The sequence below is a fragment of the Vombatus ursinus genome, unplaced genomic scaffold (genome assembly GCF_900497805.2).
Source record: "Vombatus ursinus unplaced genomic scaffold, bare-nosed wombat genome assembly UNPS02014778.1, whole genome shotgun sequence".
Classification (NCBI taxonomy): Eukaryota; Metazoa; Chordata; class Mammalia; order Diprotodontia; family Vombatidae; genus Vombatus; species Vombatus ursinus.
The window spans coordinates 7,363,203-7,388,378 of NW_020954556.1; the positions used below are offsets into that span (position 1 = coordinate 7,363,203).

Genomic DNA, 25,176 nt, shown 5'->3' on the forward strand with positions numbered 1-25,176 from the left:
CTATCTATCTATCTATCTATCTATCTATCTATCTATCTATCTATCTACTTATTTAGAAATATGTCCTTCTGTAATCCTAGGTATTTTGCTTTATGCATTTATAAACATTATTCTGAGAAGCAGTCTGTAGGCATATTGCCAAAAGAAATCTTATTAAAACAACAACAAAAATAAAAAGTTAAGAAACCCTGTTCTACGGGGTAGAGATGGGAATGAGGCATGATAGGGACAGCAAATGTAAAAGTGTGGCTATGGGAAATGGAGTGTTGTGTTTTAGGAAGAGTACAAAAGTGAGTGATCTCCTTTCTTGAGGCATACAATACAGTGGTATATATTGTGACATAAAAAGTTTGAGAGACACAGTTTTTGGGTAATTAATCATTTTATTAGCCATGCTAGCATATAATTAATAAAAAGCATCAGTAACACTATTGAATGCCAAAGACCCTTTATGGAGTCCACTTAACACTTATGTGTCCTTGAAAGGGTAGGTATTGCTAAGGGTGATAACCAACTCTGATAGGTTAACAAGTAATGAGAGAATGAATATTATAATGAGAAGTGGACTCTGGGGCACATGACTGATTAGTCAGTGTTGGTCAAAGAGACTTATTTATATCCATGTCATCCCCCTCTAGGGTAATGTAGACAAACGGGAGAATCCACTTTTATCCAGACATTTCTGAGTAAAACAGAGTGAGCCAGAATTCATCAATTCACCTAAACTAAAATTTCTTTACCTTTTGATCAGATCTGAGTTTCTCCTCTCATTATCAGGCCTGTACTTTAAAGGCTGCCTGAATAATTTCTGATTTCTGAATGAGAAAGTAGAAAAGGGGAGAAACCTTAGTCCTATTTCAATAATTGATAATCAATATAAGAGATAAATAATCATTTTTCTCAGCTATCCACTGCCAAAAGTGTCTTGTTGGGAAGGGCATCCTCATTGGCTCAGGCAGTTACTAGGCCTTTTTGGCCTAGGCTCATTGTAGCCATTACTTTATGTTGGTTAAATGACTATAGAGAATTGTGACAGTTTGTAGCAAAATGCACAGTGAACTAGAAGTTGGAGGGTCTGAGTAAAGGTTCCAACTTGGCATTGTGACTATGGACAAGTCACTAGAACTATCTAAGCCTCGGTTTACTCATGTGTAAAATAGGGATTAGAATATTTGCAATATGTAACTCAGGAAGTCAATCTGAAAAAAAACGCTTTATAAATTGCAACACAGTATAGCAATATGACATAAGATTTTTTCATTTTATTTGAATATTTTATAGTTAATCATTTGTGTATATATTGTAGGCATTTCATCCCCCTCTAGTACAAAGTAATCTCCTGAGGACAAGGGTCACTTTATTCTGATATCACCAGCATCTATCACAGTGCATCATACACAGTAAGAACTCAATAAATGTTCCTTAAATGGAATCAATCATTATCCAGAATCCCAGTTCTCAGAGCTGACCAACAAAAGCTCACTGTGACTGGTGGTGGGCATGTGGACCATAATTATGGTCTTCTTTGATGAATGCAAGTAGTACAGAATCATAGACAAGGATCTCAGGTTCTAGATTTAGTTTTGCCATTTACTAACTGGGGGATAAAATTAGGCAAGTAATTTACCTTCTTTAAACTGAGCTACTCATCTGTCGAATCAGAGGAATTAAACCCACCTTTCAGGTTTGTCATGATCCTCAGTGTGAAAGCCTTTTGAAAAAAGTTGAAAGATCAGCACCAAGGCCAGGGAGTACTTTTCCCTTGATTCCAGGAATAAGTCTTGCTGCTGAAGAACAGTTGCTTTGGGACTTTGAAAGGAGAAGGTGAAAAAATTGTAAGAATGGTTACTGAGGGGAAGTGTAAAATCATACCTTTCCCATGTGCAATACCTCCTTCTTTTCTGAGGGCTGGATCTGAAAAGAATGATTGTTTTGCTCCCTTTCCCCTTGATGAAAAAGCTGACCTGAGTTTCTGCTTTTGGCTCTTTACCTTTGAGTAGTAGGAGTGTATTTCAGTAGTGGTAACAAACCTGCAAAAACCCTAATCCCAGTATGATGTAAAGCCCTCAGAGATAGATGTGCAATTAAAAATGATGCATTCACTAATTTCTGGCCTCTTGTCGATATTAAAAACTAAGGTAGCTTGAGTGACATCACTGAAAATGCAAATATCCATGTTAATGACACCACAAAATTGCTTCACTGACCCCCACCCCCTTTTAAAAAATTGTACTTCCCCCCTTTATTGAAACACAGCTAACAACACCTTTAAGATACTGGAATTTCTTAAATTTTCAATATTATCTCCCTCTCCTCCCCTTCTTTTTTAAGCCAGAGAAATAAAGGAAGGGAAAAAAACCAAAAAGAAAGGGAAGAAGAGGAAGGGAAGGAGGAAAAGGGAGGACAGAAGACAAGAAAGGAAAAGAAGAGGAGAGAAAGAAGGAAAGAAAGAAAAATAAAATTAAGCACTTACTCTGTGCAAAGCTATTTATACAGACAATACTTTGCAAGGAGCTTACATTTTAATGGAAAGACAACAGGTATGGAAGGTTTCAGGTGCAAGTTAGAAGAAAGATTCCCTTGATTCTTAGAATGAGATGGAAAAGCAGATGTAAATGCCTCTTCTTTAATACCATTTCCATAGAAAGTTTTAATGCGTGCAAATTCAGGAGAAAGGCATAATGGTGAGGCTTTATTTTCCACATTTATTTGAGTGAAATAACAACATGATGTTGAAATTAGTCATTTTTATCCTAGGATTTCTCAGTATATTTGCCATGGAATTTCAGACTCTAGAGCTGAGAGGAACCTCAGCTATCTTATGTTAACTATATATAAGCAAGAATGCCACGTCTAGCATCCCTGACAAGTGGTCATTGGCTTCTAAAAGACTTTCTTTTTTTCCCCTTGTTAAATTGTTTATTGGAAAAAGTGGGCTAAAGAGAGGTCTCTAGATTCACCAGAGAGCAATAATGCCACACAAGTTAGAAGTGATAGGAAAGGTCAGCACAAAGCTCTGGGATCTCAACTTCTTCCTGAACTGTGAAGGATGACTTGGAGTGTTAGGACATACCCAGGTGAAAGGCCTTGACTTAGTAGGCATGGTTAGAAACAAAGAGCAACTTGCTGACTGTAGCTCCTGACTTTCCATTTGGAGTATACTTGCCTTGAGCAGGTTGGCTGTTAGCCATGGCCTGCTTAATATATTCCTCTTGGTCTTGAAGGCAAATGCCTGCAGGGTCTGGCCATAAGAAAAGGTCAGAGCCCATAGCTTGTGAAAGGAGCAGAGGTTGATGCATTGAGGTTGATGGAGGCATCCTCCACACTCTGACCCTCAGACAGGAAAGTGATACCAGTGAATGTGGGAGGCTCAGTCTGGTGAAGGGCAGCTGATCTCCTTATGTGAATACTTCTGGGTACAGGCATGGTCAGGGGATACCTTATTAGACTTCAGCAAGGTCCCTTCTGGATAGACATGGTGGTCACTCAAAGCTTTATAGACAGCAGCCAGGACTTTCTCAGAGACATACTGACAACACTTCACATTGTGTTCTTCATCAGGGAGGATCTCTAGATCCACAATGGGGACAATGCCATTCTGCTGACAAATGCTGATATATTGGACCAGTACATTGACATTCTCCATGATGGCAAGTGGGGAAGGTGTATTATCCCTAATCTTTAGTACATCATGCCACTTGGCAAAGTCAGTCCCATCCTTCTTATACTGGGCACAGCACTCACTAAGTCCATCCAGGCCTTTGGTGGTAGTCTCACCATTGATCCCTGCCAGGAGCACTACACCTCTGATGCCCACAATGGCACCCTTTGCCTTTATGACTTTGGGGAAGGGATGACCATCATCAGCTTGGTGGTAGACTGTCTCATGGAAAAGCATAACACCTCCAGTTCAGGGGTTCACTTGATCATGTGCTGTCAGAAGAAACTGCCCATAGAGACACCAATTTTCTGTGTTCTCAGTTCCAATGGATTGTAGCCACTTTTGCAGTACTACCGATAGACTCATCTGCTGCCAAGATTTCCTTGATTGGAGCTACAACTCAATGAGCTATATCAGACAGTTCTTTCTTTTGCTCTGGTATCAATGCTAGGTATTGGCATGACATGTTTTCCTTGACTGTGCTGGTAGTTTCCAGCAGGAAGCAAACCACTTATGGTTGGGAGCCGAACTTCTGCCTAAAAGACTTTCAGTGACGGATAGCTCACTATCTTTTAAGGAAGCTCATTTTGCTTTTGGACAGGTCTAATTTGTTAGGAAGTTTTTTTCTTACATTAAGCCAAAATCTATTATATATAACCTCTACCTATGAGTACTACCTCTGTCCCTTAAGGCTAACCAGGACAAGTCTCATCCATCCATGTGACAGCAAATTATCCCTATTCCCTTCAAACAATCCTCCTATGACATGGTTCTAGTCTTTTTACCATCCTTGTGTGGATATAGTTGAACTTGTCAATATACACCCAGACCTAAACACAATCTTCAGTCATAATTTGACAAGGATTGGACTAGGCTTTTTTTTTGTTCTGGATACCAAAAGCCATGTTAATATAGAAGCCTAAGGATCACATTAGCTTTTAGGGCTGCCATATCACTTGGTGTCAATTAAACTCAACAAAAATATGTAGGAACTTAATATATGAAAGGTGTTAGGAAGACAAAATAGCACATGACTTCCTGATGTGGGAATCATTCCAAATCACCTTTCCATATAGATTATTTTTATAATCTTTATAGTTTTATCATCTTTTTTAAGGAAAAGGTAAATAAAAGTCAACAATTTAGAAACAATGATAAAGATGGTAAGTTATTGTGTGAATAATTTATGAAATTAAAGTAGTCCTAAAATGACCTATTTAAATATGCTGTTATGTTTAAAAATAGGACATGGGTAAAGGAACAGACATTGTCAAAGACTATCATAATTCTCAATAGACTTATATAGGTAAATGCTGATTAGTGACAATAATGAATCCTGTGAAGTAGTAGCATTATTTGAATTTGTACCACATATTTCCATTAGGCTGGAACCAGTTATCATATTTTACATAAGCAAACCTTCAGACAGTTTGAATTAAATAAAATACATATGATCACTTCACTAGATTCATTATTTGCACTAATTAGGACTGAAATCTAACTGACGTAAAGTAATGGCCACAGTGAAGGAGGCTGAAAGAATCACTGCTTCAGGCTATGAGAATGTGATTGTGAATTAGAGACCCATGGCAACCAAGGGCAGTACTGACTTGGATATAAACAGATTTTCAAAATCTTGCAGAAGAAGATGGTGGATGATTAGGAAGAATACTGGCTTATAAAACTGAGAAGAGTTTGAGAAAGGAAACAACAACATTTTCAGAAAGCTTAGTGTGATATCCTCTCTCAGTCTAGAGTTCTTTTTGATCTGATACAAATGGAACTCCAGGACCCCTCGCATTTGAAGTGGTTACTTTTACCACAGATATACACACTGAACACTATTCTTTGCTCTCTCAGTAACTTCAGATTATACCGGTCCATTCTATTGTTCAGTGGGAGCTGAGAGGCGGAGAGTTAGTTCCTATATCCTCCTTGGAGAGGCTCCTTTCCTCTGTTTATTTTATATGTTTGCACATGTGAGAGCCCATTCCTGAACCCCACATTGTCCACATAGGGCAACTCCCCATTGTCTCTGACAGCTATCATTTTAGTTATTTTACCATATCTATAACCAGTTCCATTTCTTACCTACAGTAGATCCAATTAAGCAAGGCCATCCAAAAGCATTTGAACATATAACTCAAAGGAGGAAAATAAATAGACAAAAACAAAACCAGAAAAGACCATTTGACATTATTCAAATAAACTCTTTTCTTCATCAATGTCAATGGAGCCTCCACATTGACACTCTAACATCACAAACCTTGATACACAACTGCAACAGGAAATAGAAATGGCATGGAATAGGGCAAAGATGGGAAGAGTAACTACACTAAGCCAGGTATACGTAGATGAGGTTCATTCTGGAGGTGATACAGTTTTGAGGCTGTTGATCATTTCTCAGGGTATCTGGAAGAAGTAAAGATACAGAATAATTGTTGTAAGTCATAAAAGTTATTCACTAGAAGCACAAGGCACATCAATTAATTCAAAAATTTACTTGGTGCATTGAGGTATTTTTAAATGCTGTTCTTTTTAGTGGTTTTCATGTCCAAAAAATGGTGATGAAGAGAATATCAGTAACTACTGACCCATATGCTTACTTTCTCATCCCTCAAAATCATATGAGAAACAACTCAATATATATTGAAGTTGTACTTGATGAAAATGTCAGAAGGAAATAGCCCCACTGATATTCTACCACATCTTAGTTATGTAATCAAAAAGTACAGAGAACATAGCATCTCACTTCACTTGATTGTTGACTATGTAAAAAAAAAAAAGGATATTTGATTTAGTAGAGCAGAATACAGTCCTATAAACTTTTCCCTAACAAGGTTTCTTCCATGGATAAGCTAACATAGGAATCCTTGAAAGATACAATGGTAATAACTTTGTTTGAACCATTATTCATAACAGATGAGACATAAAACAAGGAGACCTACACTCATCAAAAGTATTTGGCACTACCGTGGTGGTAGTCCAACATATGGCCCCAGCAGAAAAGGGATTCTGGATATAGGGGTACATCCTCCAAATTCTCCTATTTTCAGATGACATTATGATGATTTTATTAAGCCCTGAAAGACTGAAACAACAACAACAACAATAATAATAATTTGCAATTATATAGCACCTACTATATGCCAGGTACCATGCTAATTGCTTTGCTTATATTTATGTACATATATATGTATAACATATTTATACTACATATGCATACATTTGATCATCATGACAATCCTTTGAGTAGGTACTATTATTGCCATTTTACCGCTGAGGGAACTGGAGCAAACAGGTTAAGTGACTTGCCCAAGATCACACAGTTAATAAATATTTGAGACTAAATTTGAACTCAGGTCTTACTTAGTCTAGGTCTGGAGCTCTAGTCACTGTGCTATCTAGCTTCTTCCTAATTCCATGAAATCCACAACCACTCATTTTCATCCTCACAATTCATACAATAAAAATTATGCAAATAAAGAATATGTATTATTCAACTTATGCTCTTTGCTTTGAAGGACAATCCATAAAGAAAGTGTATCAGTCATATGTTTTGGACACATTGCATTTCAACAGAGTTCAGAAGTAAATCAGAGTAATAGAAGAAGCTGCATTTCATCTTTTAAAAAATATTTTTCCCAATTACATGTAAAAATGATTTTATTTCATCCTTCAGAGTTCTAAGATATTATATTTGGAAGGGACCTTAGTGGTCATCTTGTCCAAACCACAGCCCCAAAAGAACCCTCTCTCCAACATATGCATAGAGGGATTGTAGCCTTTTCTTGGAGAAAAGAATGGGGTACCCCATTCTTTTAGCAAATTTTTCCTTATGCCAAACCTAAATTTACCTCTCTACAACTCTCACTCTCTGGGTCAAACAGAAGGTGCTTAATCTTTCTTTCATAAGGATTCATCCTTTACAATACTGGAACATGTCTACCCCAAATCTTCTCTCCTTCAGGCTAAATATCCCCAATTTGTTAGCTGATCTCCACATGTCAGGAGGGTCAGTCCTGTTGCCAAGCTCCAGTTTATTTCTATCCTTCCTAAGATGTGCTTCCCAGAACTGAATCCAATACTCCACATGTGATCTAACCACATCAGAGTACAATGGGACTGTCCCCTCCTTTTTTCCTGGAAGCTTTGCCTCTCTTAATGCAGCCCAATATCACATTAGTTTTTCTTTCTTTAATTTGGTTGCCACATCACTCTGATAACTCATTGAATTTATAGTCTTCTTTTTTGGGAAGTCACACAGCACTTTTGATGTACTCAAACTCTTTCCTGAAACAAAAAAATAATCTCATTTTTAAAAACATCATTATTGTTTTAGTGATTTTCTATGGGTGAGACTCATGAAATAGAATAATCCCCAAGGAATCAAATTTGCCAATCATCACATGGTCAGTGGAGTGATATATAGTGGATTTAAATAGGTTGCAGGATTTTAACAATGATAAATGACATGCATTAAATTGTCTAAAATTTATCAACAAATAGATGTATGACTAGATAAGGAGGTGAGGTAGTCATGCAGAGAGAGTGAAGGATGATGGATGGAACAGCCTATTTTTTTCATTGGTACTCATGAGAGAGAGACATTTTCTGGTACTGAGCTGTCCTCTCTCTCTTCTTGCAATGCTTGGTGCCCCAAGGGCAGGGCCTGGTGTGGGAGGAGAACAACATGGCTAATAGTCATAGAAGCTTAACTTAAACTCTTTTCTGGCCTTTAATTCCTGAATGGGTATTGCTTCAGACAAACTGAGACCTGAGAAAGAACTTAGCTTAAAAAGGCTATGGTCACCCATTGCATCTGGGGCCATTATCGCCAGTTATCCTGACCTGTGTCTTGCCACTGGACCTCAGTGACTTTGGAGGAGAGAGTGAGGATGATGACTCTGCACAGCTCTGCCTCACTTAAATCCAATTCACTTGCAAGTCATCACCCTCCTGATGTCATTGGTCCTCTTTGAGAATGAAGGATGAATAATAAAAAGACTCTAATTGTAGCAACTTACTTCTGATGCTTCAGAATTCAAGAGCATGGGGCGGGGAGGGACACAGAAGAATAAAGTAAAATACAGATAATGACCACAAAGCAAATTGATTCCTGCTGTTTTCTGACTCCTCCAGCTTCATTTGGCAGACTTTGAAGGTTTCCCCCTGTCCTTTATGTTTTCTGGCTTTAACTTTTAGATCAGAAGGATGGGTCTAGCAGAAAGCAGCTGGAAAGGTCTGTGTCTTGGTGGTAGTAGTAGGAATCTGGGGAGCATTTCTAAAATCCCTTGGTTAACAAGATGTGGCCCAGAGTTTCAAGGATTGTCTAATCCATAGATCAAGCCATGGATGTTTACTGGCTTCCCATAAACCTTACATCTCCCAAACAAAGCAGGAGCAGAAGTTACCTCAGTCACCCATGGCACTTTCTAAGCAAGTTGGTTGCTGCTAACTGGGTATTGTTGGGTCTGACTTGTGGACTGGGTGATGCCAGAGGTTCCAAAGTCACACTTTCACCACCATCAATGAAGTGGTGGGGCAGGATCTTAGAAGATGTTTCTGAGTATTGGTTTGAAAAAAAAAAGGCTATAGTATAAACTTAGGTGAAATGTCAGGAATTTGAAACTTAAAGGATCCTGGCCTATGAATGTATTAATATTGACCACTAAATTTAGACAGAAGTCATGTGGATGTTCATTTACCTGGGGGATGTTTGGAATTTACAGAAAATGTGCATGTGTTTATCAGTCTGCATGTGGGGTTCTTAGAAAACTATAGAAAATAATGGGGAATGTTTTCAACATCTGCTTCTCCAAGCTACATTTTTTAATGTTCTGGTACCAGCTGCCAAGGGAGGGAGGATTGAACTTAGCTACTCAGGTTCAAACAGGCAGCTCTAAATTGAATTTGTAGCACATACATCCTCATTGCACACATGTTTTTCTTGATGCCTTTTTGCCCAGGCTTTACAGAAGCATAAGACCCAGTTAGGGACCCACCATAGCCACATGGCAGCAGAGCCTGCCTTTTTCTACCTGACAGTGAGCAGCCTGGCCCAAACAGAATGAAGGGGGAATGTCAAGGAATACCAATCCCTATATCTAAACCCCTGAAATCCTCTTTTGAGCCTCATCTGACAGTTTCTTCCTATATACTACATGGTGAATATCCCAAAGATAAAGCTGGTTTGATGTCTGAGCACCATTACTGTTCTGCAACATTGCCTCCAAATCCCAAGTAGTATTTGCCTGTAGCCCAAGCAATGGGTAAAGCACTAGATTTGTAGTCAGGAAAGATATGAGTGCAAATCCCATCAATGACCTTTGTAGCTATATGAAGATGAGCAGATGAAGCAGATGAAGATGTCTCTTCAGGTATGTTAAGGACTATCGTTGGGAAGAGAGATTGGATTTCTTTTGCTTGGCTTCTGAGGGTAAAACTAGGAGAAATGGGCTCATGTGTCAAAGAGGCAAATTATGGTTAAAATATTTCAGTTGATATTCATTAATAACATTGTTGCAGCGCAGTAGATAGAGCACAGGTTCTGGAGTCAGGAAGGCCTAAATTCAAAACCACCTCAGACACATAGTAGCTGTATAACCCTGGGCAAGTCATTTACCCTCTGTATTACCCAGTTTCCTCATCTGTGAAATGGGGATAATAAAAGCACCTACCTCGCATGGTTGTTATGAGAGTCAGATGGCATAATAACTGTTTATTTGTTTGTTTGTTTATTTTTAGTTTTCAGCATTCATTTTTATAAGATTTTGAGTTTCACATTTCCCCCTCCCTATCCTTCTGCCTCCCAAGATGACATGCAATCTGATATAGGCTATACATGTACAATCATATTAAACATATTTCCACATTAGCCATGTTGTAAAAGAAGAATGAGAACAAAAGGGAAAAACCATGAGAAAGAAAAAACAAACAAAAAAGAAAAAAATAGGATGCTTCTATATGCCTTCAGACTCCATAGTTCTTCTTCTTGATGTGGATAGCATTTTCCATCATGAAAAACGGTATAATAATTGAAAAGCACTTCACACATAGTAAACACTGCATTGTTTTTGTTTGTTTATTTTTTTTTACGCAATTAGGGTTAAGTGACTTGCCCAGGGTCACACAGCTAGTAAGTTTCAAGAGTTTGGTCTGAGGCTGGATTTGAACTCAGGTCCTCCTGATTTCAGGGCCTGTGCTGTATCCACTGTGCCACCTAGCTGCCCCTAAGCACTGCATTGTTGTTAGCTATTATAGTTATAATTCTTTCAAAGAGGCAATTTGATATAATGAAAAGATTCCTATAAAGGAAGGCCATCCAAAGTGCATACTAAATGTTACAAAACTGTAAAAAGATAGCATTGACCATGGTCCCTGTCTCTGAGATCCAGAGGTCTTTGCCACTATTCAAATAGTTGCTTTTTAAGTCTGAATTTTCTTATTAATAATAATAGTGATAATAGTAGTCTACAATCATGTTGTAAAATTTGCAAGAATAACCCTGTGAAGTAAATACTTTGTTATCCCCATTTTACAAAGAAGGGAATGGAATGTCAGAGAGCAGAAATGTCTTGCTTGTCCGTGGTCATGTGGTCAATAAGTGTCAGTTGCAGGATTCAAAGCCAGGTCCCTTCTAACTCTTTGTTTAGCATTCTTCACATCTTTTGGTAGAGGTGAACCTCATTGATGCCAGTGGAGAATCTATGGGAAAGATTTCCTTTTCAGGTGTAACTTCTGAGTAATTATAGGGAGTAAATCATAAGACCAAAAGGTTTAGAATAGTAAGAGACCTTTAGAGAACATTTACTCCATCTTTTAGATTAGGAAATAGAGACTTAGGTACTCCCTTTGGTATTTGGAGATGAGAAGGCTCTTTTTCCTGTATCCAAGGTTTATGATTCCTTCCTATCAGAATGAAATTAGGTGAAGGTGGGTACCAACACTCCTGTGAGTGGGCACCTTGCCCATGGTTAAGCAACATGAATCATCAATGTGGCATAACAGCCAAAGGAGCTAATGCAACTTTAAGCCTCATTAACAGAACCAAAGTGTTATCCATAATGACACAGGTCATAGTCCTGCTGTGCTCTACACTGGTTAGGCCACATGCTCGGTATTATATTCATCCTTTGCATCATATTTTAGAAGAGACACTGACATGCTGGAGTTCATTCAAAGGAAGAGTGATCCAGATGATGAAGAGATTGGAGAACAAACTGTACAAGGATATGGGGAAGGAAATGGATAATGTTCAGCCTGAGGAAGAGAGGATTTAGAGGGGATATTATCAAGTCTTTGAGTATGCCATGGACTAGAATGGGATTAGATTTTTTTTTTGTCTTGGTGTCATAGGTTACAACTAAGGGAAGTTTTTGGAAGTTAGCCTTTGTATAAGAAAAAAAAACAATTTAAAAACAATTAGAGCACTTTTTTCTTTTTCAAAAATTATTTTTATTTAATTAAATATTTCCAAATTATATGTAATTTTTTGAACAATTTAAAAATATTTAGTCCCCAAATCTCTTCCTCTCTCTTTTCTCTCCCCCATCCTTGAGAAGGCAAGCACTTTGATTTTGATTATGCATGTGAGGTCATGCAAAACATGTTGCCATATTAACCATGTTGCAAAAATCAAATCAAATAATAAAAATAAAGAAATTTTGAAAAATATGAGTCAATTTGCCTTCAGAGTTCATCAATTCCCTCTCTGGAGGTACATGACATTTTTCATTATTGGTCCTTTGGAATAGTATGGGATTGTTGTCTTGATCAGATTATCTAAATCTTTCACAGTTGATCATCTTTACAATACTGCTGTTACTTTGTGCAATGTCCTCCTGGTTCTGCTCACTTCACTTTGCATGAGATCATATAAGTCTTACCAGTTTTTCTGCTCATTATTTCTTATAGCACAATAGTTTTCCATCACAATCATATACCACAACTTGTTGAGCCATTTCTCAATTGATGGGTATCCCTCAATTTCCAATTCTTTGCCACTACAAAAAGAGCTGCTAAAATATTTTTTTCTATAAATAGGTCCTTTCTCCTAGTCTTTGGTCTCTCTGGGAAACAGACCTAGTAGTGATATTGCTGGGTCAAAGGGTATGCACAGTTTTATAGCCCTTCAGACTTTGTTCCAAATTGTTCTCCAGAATAGTTGGACTAATTCACAACTTCACCAACAGTGCAATAGTGTCCCAGTTTTTCCACATCTCCTTTAACTTTTGTCATTTTTCTTTTCTGTCATGTTAGCCATGTAATAGGTGTGAGGTGATATCTCAGATTTGTTTTAATTTTCATTTCTCTACTCAGTAGTAATTTAGAACATTTTTATGTGACTATTGATAGCTTTTGATTCTTCTGAAAATTGTCAATTTATATCCTTTGACCATTTATCAATTGGGGAATAGGTCATATTTTTATAAATTTGGCTCATTTCCCTATGTATTTGAGAAGGGAAGGCTTTATCAGAGAAACTTGTTGCAACATTTTTTCCAGTTTCCTGTTTTCCTTTTAATTTTGGCTGCATTAGTTTTGTTTGTACAAAAGCTTTTTAATTTCATGTAATCAGAATTATCCATCTTACTTCCCATGATCCTCTCTATCTCTTGTTTGGCTGCTCTTCCCTTATCCATAGAACTGAGAAGTACATTTTTTCATTCTCCTCTAATTTACTTATGATATCACTCTTTATGTCTAAATCATTTATCCATTTTGACCTCATCTTGGTATACAGTAGGAGATATTGATCTATACCTGGTTTCTGTCAAAATGATTTCCAATTTTCCTAGTAATTTTTGTCAAATGTTGAGTTCTTACCCCCAAAGCTTTGATCTTTGGATTTATCAAACACTACATTACTGTGGCAATTTTGTACTATGCCTTGTGTACCTAATCTGTTCCACTGATCTACCACTCTATTTCTTAGCCTGTACCAGGTTGTTTTGATGATTACCACTTCATAATATAGTTTAAAATTTTAAATGGGTAGGCTACCTTTCTTAACATTTTTTATTGATTCCTTTGATATTCTTGATCTTTAGTTTTTCCAGATGAATTTTGTTACCACTTATTCTAGCTCTATAAAATAATCTTTGGTAGTTTGATTGATATGGAACTGAATAAGTAAATTAACTTAGGCAGAATTGTCATTTTTATTATATTGGCTTAGTCTATTTATGAACAATTAATATTTCTCCAGTTCAGATTTGTCTTTATTCATGTGAAAAGTGTTTTGTAATTGTGTTGATATAATCCCTTGGTTTGTCTTGGTAGGTAGACTCCCAAATATTTTATACTGTCTGTAGTTATTTTAAATGGAATTTCTCTTTCTATCTCTTGTTGCTGGTTTTTTTTGGTAGTATATAGAAATGCTGATGATTTGCATAGGTTTATTTTATATCTTTCAGCTTTGCTGAAGTTGTTATTTGTTTCAACTAGTTTTTTAGTTGATTTGAGTACTTTTTAGTGGAATGAACTCCATTAGTGGATAGTGAATTTCCCATCACTGGAAGTATTCAACTAAAGACTAGGTGACTGCTTATCATAGTTGTCAAATCAGATAGTTTCAAAATGTTGATCAGTTTTGTGAATTTGTTTTTATTTTCTTCCTCCTTGAAAATACTAATTTGTTTAAAAATTCTTCGTTATTAAGAATGGCATTCTTGGAGAGGATGGGAGAGAATTCCAAGAGGTAATCTGAGTGACATAAACATATAAATAACGGGCTATTATTTTAACAATTGGGGTTATTGAAGAGGAAATTCTCAGTCAACTATGAACTGGAATCACTGACTGTTGAAACCCTTTCCATATACACATGTATAGAGTCATGAAGAAAGCCTCAAGGATTTCCAGCAAATAGGATTAAGAGAACCTGACTTTTTAAAATTGAGGGAATATCCTTTCTTGAATCTCTTTCTAGAGATATCCTTTCTAGAATCCTCTATTGCATAACTCTTTTTTAAGGGTTGGCACCAGTACAGTGAGGAAAGATCTCCAAACTCAGCCAAAATGGTTACCAATGTAATTTCCTTCTGAAAGTCTGAAGCTCTCTTTAAGTTGAGCTAGAAGTACAGAAAATTGCTTAGGACTTGTGGCTCATTTTACATGGCTTTTTAGAGTAGGGTAAAAAATGCTGTACTGGAAAGGAGACCTGGATTAGAGTCTACTTCCTCACTAATTCTGTGATCTTGGGCAAATCTCTGAGACTCGTTGTTCTTATCTGAAAAGTGAGTGCTGAAGTATATGACCTTTATGATCTCTTCTAAGACTAAAATTCTTTGAATACTGTGGAAGAGAAAATTCTGCAGTCACAGAAGCCTCAGTTTGCCCAAATGAAACTCTTCATTATATGTGGGCTGGTATAACCCGTCCTTTCTAATCATCAATCATTTGGTTGACTTGAATAGATTGAGAGCTTGAAGGGACCGTGGAGGCCATTTAGCTCAAAACCCTCATTTTACAGATGAGTAAGCTGAGGCCCAAAGAAGTCAAATTAATCCCATGGTCACATAGTTAGCACATGATAGTGACAGGAGTTAGTCCCTGTTCCTCTGACTCCAAAGCCAGTAGGTTTTGTTTTGTTTTGTTTTGTTGGTCTCACTGCTGAAATTATTTTTTAATTAATTAATTTTTTTTATTTTTAACATGTGTTTTTAAAGCTTTGGGTTACAAATTTTCTCCCTTCCTCCCTTGCCACCCACCATCATTGAAAAGGCAAGTATCTCGTTACAGGTTATAGATGTGTAGTCATGCAAAACACTTCCATAGCATTCCTGTTGTGAAAAACTAAGTATATTGCCCTTCATCCTATCCTACCCCCCCATTTATTCTATTCTCTCTTTTGACCCTGTCCCTCCTCAGAAGTGTTTGCTTTTGATTATCCCCTCCCTCAATCTGCCCTCCCCTCTATCAACCCCTTGCTCTCTTGTCCCCTCCCCCCCTTATTTTCCTGTAGAGTAAGATAGATTTCCATATGGGATTATTTTCAAGCATGGATTAATTTACCTTTTTTTTTCTTGGATGTAACTATATGAAAAAACAATCTTCTCATATTGCTGCTTCTCAGATGAAAAAGGTGCAGATCCATGTGGCCTCTGGAACTGGATTAGGTTTATGACTGGCTCTCAGGGAAAATGAATGTGGAACTTCCTTAAGGTGAATTCTTTGGGAAGTTCCCTCCTAAATGAACAGAATTCTGGACTTGGAATCAGTATCATTTAGGTTTGAATTCTATCTCTGACACTAGGTATGTGACTATACTCAAATCAAATAACTTCTCTGAGCCTCAGTTTGCTCATCTGCAAAAAGGAGATAATAGTTACTGTAGTTTTTGTGAAGCTCAACTGAGATAATCTAAGTATTGCCCTTTGCAAAGTGGAAATTAAGGGGCAGCTAGGTGGTGCAGTGGATAGAACACTGGCCCTGGATTCAGGAGGACCTGAGTTCAAATCCGGCCTCAGACACATAACACTTACTAGCTGTGTGACCCTGGGCAAGTCACTTAACTCCATTGCCTAGCCAAAAACAAAAAACAAAACAAAAAACAAACAAAAAAAAGCAGAGTGGATATTACTATATAAATGCCAGCTATTATTATTAGGCAGAGACCGGTTTGAGCTCAAGAGATTTTATAGAGGGAACAATAGATCTTGGATTACACACCTCTTAAGATGGACATAATTTAACTCTTCATCTTCTCCACATATTTGAAGTTGCATTCCCCCATTGCCTCTCAATATCTTGCTACTGAGGACAAACAAAAAATAATAATGTTACATTTGTATAGGGTCTTAAGATTTATAAAGCATTTTCCTTCCAATAACTCTATGAGCTAGTTAGTATAAGAAGTGTTATTCTGTGATGATTCCAGATAAAATACTTAAGCTCAAAGCAACAATGACTTGCCCAAGAACATGGAACTCATGTTAGAACTGGGTTTCAAACTCTGATATCTTGATTCCAAGTCCAGTGTTCTTTCTACCCTAAGGCCCTGGAGGGAAGGGCATCTTGTATAAGAAGGTGGCTCCTAGAAGACAGATCCCAAGTTGATGGCTGGGAAGCTCTAAGAGGGACCATAAATTGGGGACTGGTATTTAGCCACTGTTTGTTACCATTTTTTAATGCAGCAATTTATCATTCGTTTCAGAGAAGATGATAACAAATTTCCTTCCCTTATTTCTAACCATTTCTCCTCCAAAGGAAAAATATCTCAATTGTTTTCAACTTTCCATGTTGTTTCTGTTTTCTAACTCTGAAATGATATTATTTGTGTGATTCTTTATATTACACTTAACTACTCATGACTTCTTCCTGTAAAGTTGGAACAATGCTCTCCACACTAACTACTTCATGGACTTGTTGTGAATGTAAAGTACTAATAATAAAATCAATAAACAGCTATTAAGTACATTCTCTGTGTCAGATATTGTGCTAAGGACCACTACTAATAATAGCTGGCATTTATATAGTACCTAAAAGTATGCAAAGTCCTTTGCAAATATCATCTCATTTTATCCTCACAACAACCCTAGAAGGTATGTGCTAGTAATATCCCCCATTTTACAATGAAGAAAACTGAGCCAGTGATTTGCCCAGTCACACAGCTAATATATATCTGAGGCTGGATTTGAACTTAGGTCTTCCTGACTCCAGGTCCAGTGCTCTATCCAATGTGCCACTCAAGTGAGAAAGTGTGTGTGTGGGGGGGGGGGGGAGTGCTTTCCAAGAAACAAAAAGGATGTGCAAAGTCAAATTACAGAAAGACTTTAGATGACGTCTACTTAGACCCCTTCATTTTTCAGATAAGGAAACTGAGGCCAAAAGGGATTCAGTGATTTTACCGAGGTCATAAGAGACAACAAGTAGCAGATCCAGGACTTGAACTTCGACCCTCTGACTCCAAATTCTGTACTCTTTACAATTCACTGGTATTTTTGTTCTTATCTTGCAATGTTTATGGAACACCTTTTCACTCATGTATGCTTTCAATTTTCTTTCACAGAGTCGAAAACATGCAAGCAAAGTCCGACTTTATTACATGCTCCACCCTATAGATGGTGGGTGTCCAGCCAAGAAGCTGCGATCAGAAAATGTGAGTATACAATGCACCTAGAGGATTCCCATGCTGATTTGGCCTAATACTTTAAAAGTTATTTTACCACCATTTGAATCATTATTTTAATTGAAGGTCATATTCAGGTTAGTCAAAATATTAAGTAAGTAGGAATACTTTCATTAAACATAACATAATATTTCATATGTACCTGGTCCTTTCTTTGCCTACCAGAGCACATTACTACTCTAATGCCAACATACATTCATGAAGTGTCTGCTGTATGCAGAAGATTATTCTGTGTTCTAAGAGAGGTGCAGAATTTAGCTAAAATATAATCCTGGCTCTTGTAGGAGTCACAGACTAACAAACATGAGTAGTGATTGGGACCTTGTGATGAATTGGCCCTGGGAGCAAAGGAGAAAAAGGATACTGTAGGCATAAAGAGATTGTAAGCCTAGGCAAAGTCTGAGACACAGAAAGGGTTAAAATACAGTCAGAATACAAAGTGAGAGACAGGCAAGGGAAAGACCAAAGCCCACCAGAGGCAGAACTCACATTTCAAAAGATAGCTCTTTAAGGCTTTCTTATACCATCCCTGTGAGGTAAGCAGAGCCAGCAATATTATCCCCATTTTACCAATGAGAAAATTGAAGCTATTAGGATGTGAACTCAGGTCTTTTGAGTCTAATTCTGCCTTCCAAAGAAACAACTTAATTTATAAAAATAGCAACAGCAACAATAATAATAGTTAGCATTTACAGTTATTTTAAAGTTTGCAAAACACTTTACAAATATTATCTCATTTGAGTCTCACAATACCCCTGGGAGATGGATTCTATTATTATCCTTATTTTACAGTAGAGAAATGGATACTGGGAGAGGTAAATGACTTGCCCAGAATCATATAGCTAATAAGTGTCTAAAGCAGGATTTGAACTTGAGTCTTCTTGTTTCCAATTCAGTGCTCTATCCACTGTGCTACCTGCCAGACTCATCAATTTTTAGTTAAACTAAAACTAATACCTTAAAAGTGATACCTTAAAACCATTTGGGGAGTCCCTGACTGATCTTGGCCAAATCTGTTTCTGGCTTCTGTAAACATACATAGTTTCAGGAAGCCAGAATTCAGACCAAGGCTTATGGCCTATAAGCACCAATATCTTGAGCATGGGAATTTTTCTTCCATTTTTTGAAAAATGATGTTTTGACATGGCATAAGTGGATTCAAATTTAGTGTAGACTTGTTGGAATACTGCTGTGCTTCAGAATAGGGGTGATCTGCTCAGGTATATCCATGTAAAGAATGGGTATTGTACTTGGAAAGATATTTTGTAAAAATGTCTGATACCATAGAAAGATCCCTGGATTTGAAGTTAGCCTGAATTCAGATTTGGTTCTAAAACTTAACTTTGGACAAGTCACTTAACATTTCTGTTCCTCAATTCCCTGCATTCTAAGATCAGCCATATCATGGCCTGTAGGTATTATCACCTATGTCCTGAGCCCTCTTCTTTTTTCTTTCTATACTCCCTCAGAGACTTCAACAGTGCCCATGGGTATAATTGTCAATTCTCTACAGATAACTCAGAGTTCTATTAATATATCTAGCCCCAGCCTCTCTCTTCAACATCAATCCTGCAATTCTTTTTATATTAATTAATATATTTTCTAATGAAAATCTACCCTCTCTCCCTCCTACCTCTTCCCACCCCCACTGAGAAAGCCAGGAAAACAAAACCCCTGTCAAAAACATGTATGGTCAAGCAAAACAAATTCTTATATTGGCCATGCCTACAAAATGTCTCAACTCCATACTCTGAGTCCATACCTTTTCTATCAGGAGATAGGCAGCATGTTTCATAATGAGTTCTCTGGAATTGTGATGCATCATTGCTTTTGATAAGTATTCCCAAATCTTTCATAATTTTTGGTCTTTACAATATTGTTATTATTGTATAGATTGTTCTCTTGGTTCTACTCCCTTTGCCCTATATCAGTTCATATAAATCTTCACAGGTTTCTCTGAAACTATGCCCATCAAATGTTTACAGCACAGTGGTTTCCTATCACATTTACATGTTATAACTTGTCCATCTATTCCCCAGTTTATAGGCACCCTATCAGTCAGTTTCCAATTATTTGTCACCACACAAAAAACTGCTATAAATCCCTTTTTTTGATGTGTATAGTTTATTTCCCTCTATCTTTGTTGTCTTTGGGGAACAAACTTAATAGCAGTAGTATCACTGGGTCAGAGAAGATGTACATTTAATAACCTTCGGGGTGTAGTTCCAAATTGCTTTCTAGGATGGCTCTACTGGTACACAGTTCCACCAACTGTGTATTAATGTACCTGTTTTCATAATCTCATCAGCATTTGTCATTTTTCTTTTTTGTCAACTTTGCCAATCTGAAGGGCAAGAGATGGTACTTCAGAATTGTTTTAATTTGCATTTCACCATGTTAATGATTTAGAACATCTTTTTTTCACTTCACTATTATTAGCTTGGAATTCTTCCTCTAAAAACTGCATCTTAGTATCATTTAACCATTTATCAAATACAGAATGGATCTTATTGTTATAAATTTGAATAATTCTCTACATATCTTAGAAATGAGACTATCAGGGAAACTTGATGCAAAGATTATTTTTCCTATTTATCTGATTTTTTCTAATTTTAGCTGCATTAGTTTTATTTATGCAAAATCTTTTTAATTTTATATAATCAAAATTGTTCATTTTATCTACTGTGATGACCTTTACCTCTCATTTGGACATGGACTTCCCCACTATCAATATGTATTACATATCTTCCTTGCTTCTCTACTCTGTTCATGATGTCACCCTTTGTGTCTAAGCCAAGTACCCACTTGGAAATCATCTTGGTATAGTGTGTATGGCATATGGTGTGAGATGTTGAACTATACCTAGTTTTTGTCACTGTGCTTTCCAGTTTTCCTAACAGTGTTTGTTGAACAGTGAGTTCTTGCCCCAGTAATTGGGATCTTTGGGTTTATCTTTAGGATGCTAGATTCATTTGCTACTGTCTGCTGAGTATCTATATACCCTATTATTAAATGTTCTATTTCTTTATCAGTTGTTTGTGTCTATGAATATGTAGACTCTCAAATATTTTATGTTTTCCATAGTAATTTTAAATGGAATTTCTCTTTCTGTTTTTCTTGCTGGATCTTGTTGATAATATACAGAAGTGCTGGCAATTTATATGAGTTTATTTTATATCCTGCAATTTTGCTAAAGTTTTAAATTGTTTCAATGAGATAATTATTTTTAAAATGCTTTGCATTGCTTAAATCACTATATAAATGTTAGCTATTATTATAATTTCAATTAGATTTTTAGTTGACTCTCCAGAGTTCTCTAAATCATCATGTTGTCTAAAAAAGAGATAATTTTGTTTCTTTTTTTTTTTACTATGCTTATTCCTTCAATTTCCTTTGTTTGTTTTATTGTTAAAGCTAACATTCCTAGTAGTATATCAAATAGTGATGATAACAATGGACATCTTTGCTTTATGCCTCTAGTTAATCCCCTATTACAGATAATGCTGACTCTTGGTTTTAGATATATATACTATTATCGCATTAAGGAAAGATCCTTTTATTCTTATGCTTTCTAGTTTTGGGGTTTTTTTTAACGAATGTGTGTTGTATCTTGTCAAAAGCTTTTTTGGGTATCTATTGATATAATAATATGATTATGTTGTTTGTGCTATTAATGTTGTCAGTTACGTCTGTAGTTTTCCAAATATCAAAATAATCCTGTATTACTGGTATAAATCCAATCTGTGGTCCTAGAATATGATCTTTGTGATATATTGCTGTAGAGTCCTTGCTAATATTTTTATTAAATTTTTATAATAAATATTCCTTAGGGATATTGGTCTATAGTTTTCTCTATTTGACCCTCCATGGTTTAGGTATTAATAGTATGTTTGTACCATAGAAGGAATATCTTGAAACCTTTTATTCATCTTTTTTTTTTCTAAACTGCTTATGTAATATTGGAATTCATTGATTTTTTTTAATGTGTAATAGAATTTCTCATAAATCTTTCAGGTCATAGGTTTGTTTTTCTTTTCTTTTCCTTTGGGCATTCATTTATAACTGGTCCAATTTCTTTTCTGAAATCTAAATAGGTCTGGGACCTTTTTTTGCCCTAGTGCATACCTTTGGTCTTCTCTCAGTTTCTGAACACTGGGATGATTCATGTGGCACACGGCTGGCCAGTCCTCATCCCCACTGTCTGCAGGTCTCTCAGTTTCACTAGGATGTCTGGGGTTGAAAATATGACTCACTGTAATTTTTTTCCCCCTAGATTTCCCAATCAGAACTCAGTCTGGTGCATTTTCCAGATCTTTGTGGAGTTGGGTTGGAGTTGTGTGGAATCAGCTATATTTCCTGTTACTCTACTGTCTTGACGTTGCCCTCCCCTATTAGACATTTCAAACTAGATAATGCATAGGTGTTTCAAATTTTACATGTGTAAAACAGAACTCATCATCTTTTTTCTCTAACTCTCCCCTCTTCTAGACTTCCTTTTTTCTCTCTAAGGAACAACCATTCTTTATGTTGATCATACTCATAACCTGCTGTCGTCCTGAACTCTTCACTCTCCTTCGCTCTAAATATCCAATTAGTTACCAAATGTATGCGTGTTGACCCCTCCATCTCTTGCATCTAACTCACTTTCTACTCACTCTGATACCCTCTTACTTCAGACCTTCATCAATGCTCACCTAGATTATTGCACAAGACTCCTCGCTGATCTCTCTGTCTCAAATGTCTCCCCTTTGTAATCTGTCTTCCACAGAGCTGTCAATGGGATTTTTCTTAGGTGCAAAACTGATTGTGTCACTCTCTTGCTCAATAAACCCCAGTGGCCCTCTCTTACTTCTAGGATAAAACATAAACTACCCTGTTTAGCATTCAAAAACCTGGCCTCAACATAACTTTCTATCCTCATGATGTATTACTCCCTCTTCACTGTATGATCCACCCAAAACTTCTTTCCATCACACATGATACTCCATCTCCCATTTCTCACAGCTATTCCTTTGCCTTGGCCACCCCTGATACAAAGAATGTACCCCCTCCTTACCTCAATCTTGTGGAATACCTCTCTTTCACCAAGATGCAGTTCAAAATACTGTTCTCTACATAAAACTTTTCCAATACCTTCCAATTACTAATGTCTTTTTTCCCAAACTACTTTATATTTAAATACTTTGTTTTTATTCTCTTTATATTTATTCTGTATATACTTATACATGTGCTTGTTGTCCTCTCTATTAGAATGTAAGATCCTGCAGAACAGGAATTGTTCCCTTTTTGTCTTTGTATCCCCGGTGCCTGGAACATAGTGGGCACTTAATAAATGCTTATTAATTGATGGGGTGAGTATAATACTTGCATTACCTGACCTGACAGAGTCATCATGAAGAAAATGCTTTACAATTCTCAAAGTTCCATAGAATTTTGAGTTACTTACTAAATAGTTGTCATGTTTCTTCATGGAGATCTCCAGATGGTGTAAACTGTACAATCTCCTTCAAGAGCCCCCTGCAATATTTCGCCATTTTGAAAGTAAAAAATAATAGGGTTCATGGCCTTTCAGCAAGTGGCCTTTTGGAAATGGATTCTCTTACAGTAATTCACTTTTAAAATGATGGAAATTGCTCTTGGATTTGAAACCTAGGACTAGATATGAAGCTTAAAAGCTTCCCAGGAAGGACAAAGGTCACCAGGCTGGTAAGAGCATAGAAAGCCAGGCCATAGGAGGAATATTTCAAGAAATTTGGGTTTTTTAGAGACTATAAACCTTTAGCTGTCTTTAAGTATTTGAAGGGTTGTTTTATGAAAGAAGGATTAGAAATGTTCTTCTTAGCTACAAAGGGCAGTACTAGGATCAGTGGGCAGAAGTTGCAAAGCAGCACTTAAATGAGCAATAAGAAAAAAATGTTCTAGCAATTAGAGCACCCCAAAGTATGATGTGCTGCCTAAGTCTAGGGACTTGGATTCTGTGAGTACTCTTTGTCCTACTCAGCTCATTTTGTTTTCTTGCCAAAACAAACAAACAAACAAACAAAACAACCCAACCCTAGGTTTTTATTGATGTTTTTTGTTTTTATTTCACCTAAGTTTTCCCTCATATCAGTCTCACTCAGTCCTTGCCTACAAGGAGCTTACATTCTAATGGTGGTAAGACTGCATACACACAAAAGAGCTGGGTGGAGGAGGAATGAAGGTATGAAGATACCCAGCAAGGAGTCAGTTTTCAAATTCAGACAAAGTCAGGAACAGAATTAGGAAGAGGGGCAGGAGAAAAGGTATCTCTTTTTTGGTGGCAAGCTTATTTGTTATAGCAAAAGGAAAAGGAGTTGGTAAAGGATGAGGTGAATAGACAGTGTCATGGAAACAATGAATATGAGTTTGGATAGACTTTGAGAGATAGTGGAGGGTTAAGGGCCTGGTGTGCTATGGTCCATGGGGTCATGAAGAGTCAGACACAACTGAGCAACTGAAGAATGACAAATTATGTGTTATACTTTCACAAATTCAGCTTTAATCATTTTATGTTCTTTATTCTTTTGATTTACATTGTTTTTATCATTATGTATTTTGTTTTTCTGGCAAAGTTTGCTTTACTTTATATCAATTCTTGAGAGTTTTCAATGCTTCTTATCACACTCATTGTTTCTTAGAGCATAACAATATTCCATCAGCTTCAGGTACCAACATTTGTTTTGCCATTCCCCAGTTGATTGGCATTGACTTTGCTTTCAGTTCTTTGCTACCACAAAAAGTGCTGCTTTAAATATTTTGGTGTATATAGAGTCTTTCCTTTTGACAATGACCTTGGAATATACACCACGTAGTAGAGTCTCTCGCTCAAAGAGTATGGTCATTTTATTTGCATAACTCCACATTATTTTCCAGAATGGTGATGTGAATATACCAATTCATAGCTCCACGAACAATGCATTAGTGTGCTTATCTTTTCACCACCATTGACTATTTCCATCTGTGGCCATCCTTGCCAGTTTGCTGAATCTGTGGTAAAACTTCAGAATTGATTAAAATTCCTCATTAATAGTGATTTGGGACATTTTCAACATTTTTTTTACTAGTTTGTAATGCTTTTTAGAACTTTGATCACTTCTCTAATGAGGAATGATTTTGGGATATAGATGTAGCTCAGTCGCTATCTATTAGTTGTCTATATATTTCAGATATTAAAATCTTATCAGAGGTATTTTATAGAAATATTTTCCTACATTATTTTCTAATGTGTCAGGGAAAATGGACATCTGCACCATTCAGTAAAGAGGAATGGGAAACCCTGTTCTGGAAAATTCCTGAATCCTCATCCCTGTTTTCCTACTTACAATTGATGTCTAGAATAGTAGTTTAACCTGTCAGTATA

General features: G+C 36.7%; 1 protein-coding gene and 1 pseudogene across 1 annotated transcript in view; one reads left to right on the plus strand and one right to left on the minus strand.

Moving 5' to 3' along the window:
* Positions 1-25,176, plus strand: part of ZMAT4 (zinc finger matrin-type 4) — a 303,196-nt gene that overhangs the window by 70,904 nt on the left and 207,116 nt on the right. The window contains exon 2 of the mRNA XM_027865263.1: positions 17,676-17,765. Coding sequence (XP_027721064.1) covers positions 17,676-17,765 — 90 coding nt within the window. The remainder of the gene's footprint in view (positions 1-17,675; positions 17,766-25,176) is intronic.
* Positions 3,093-4,127, minus strand: LOC114045474 (annotated as a pseudogene).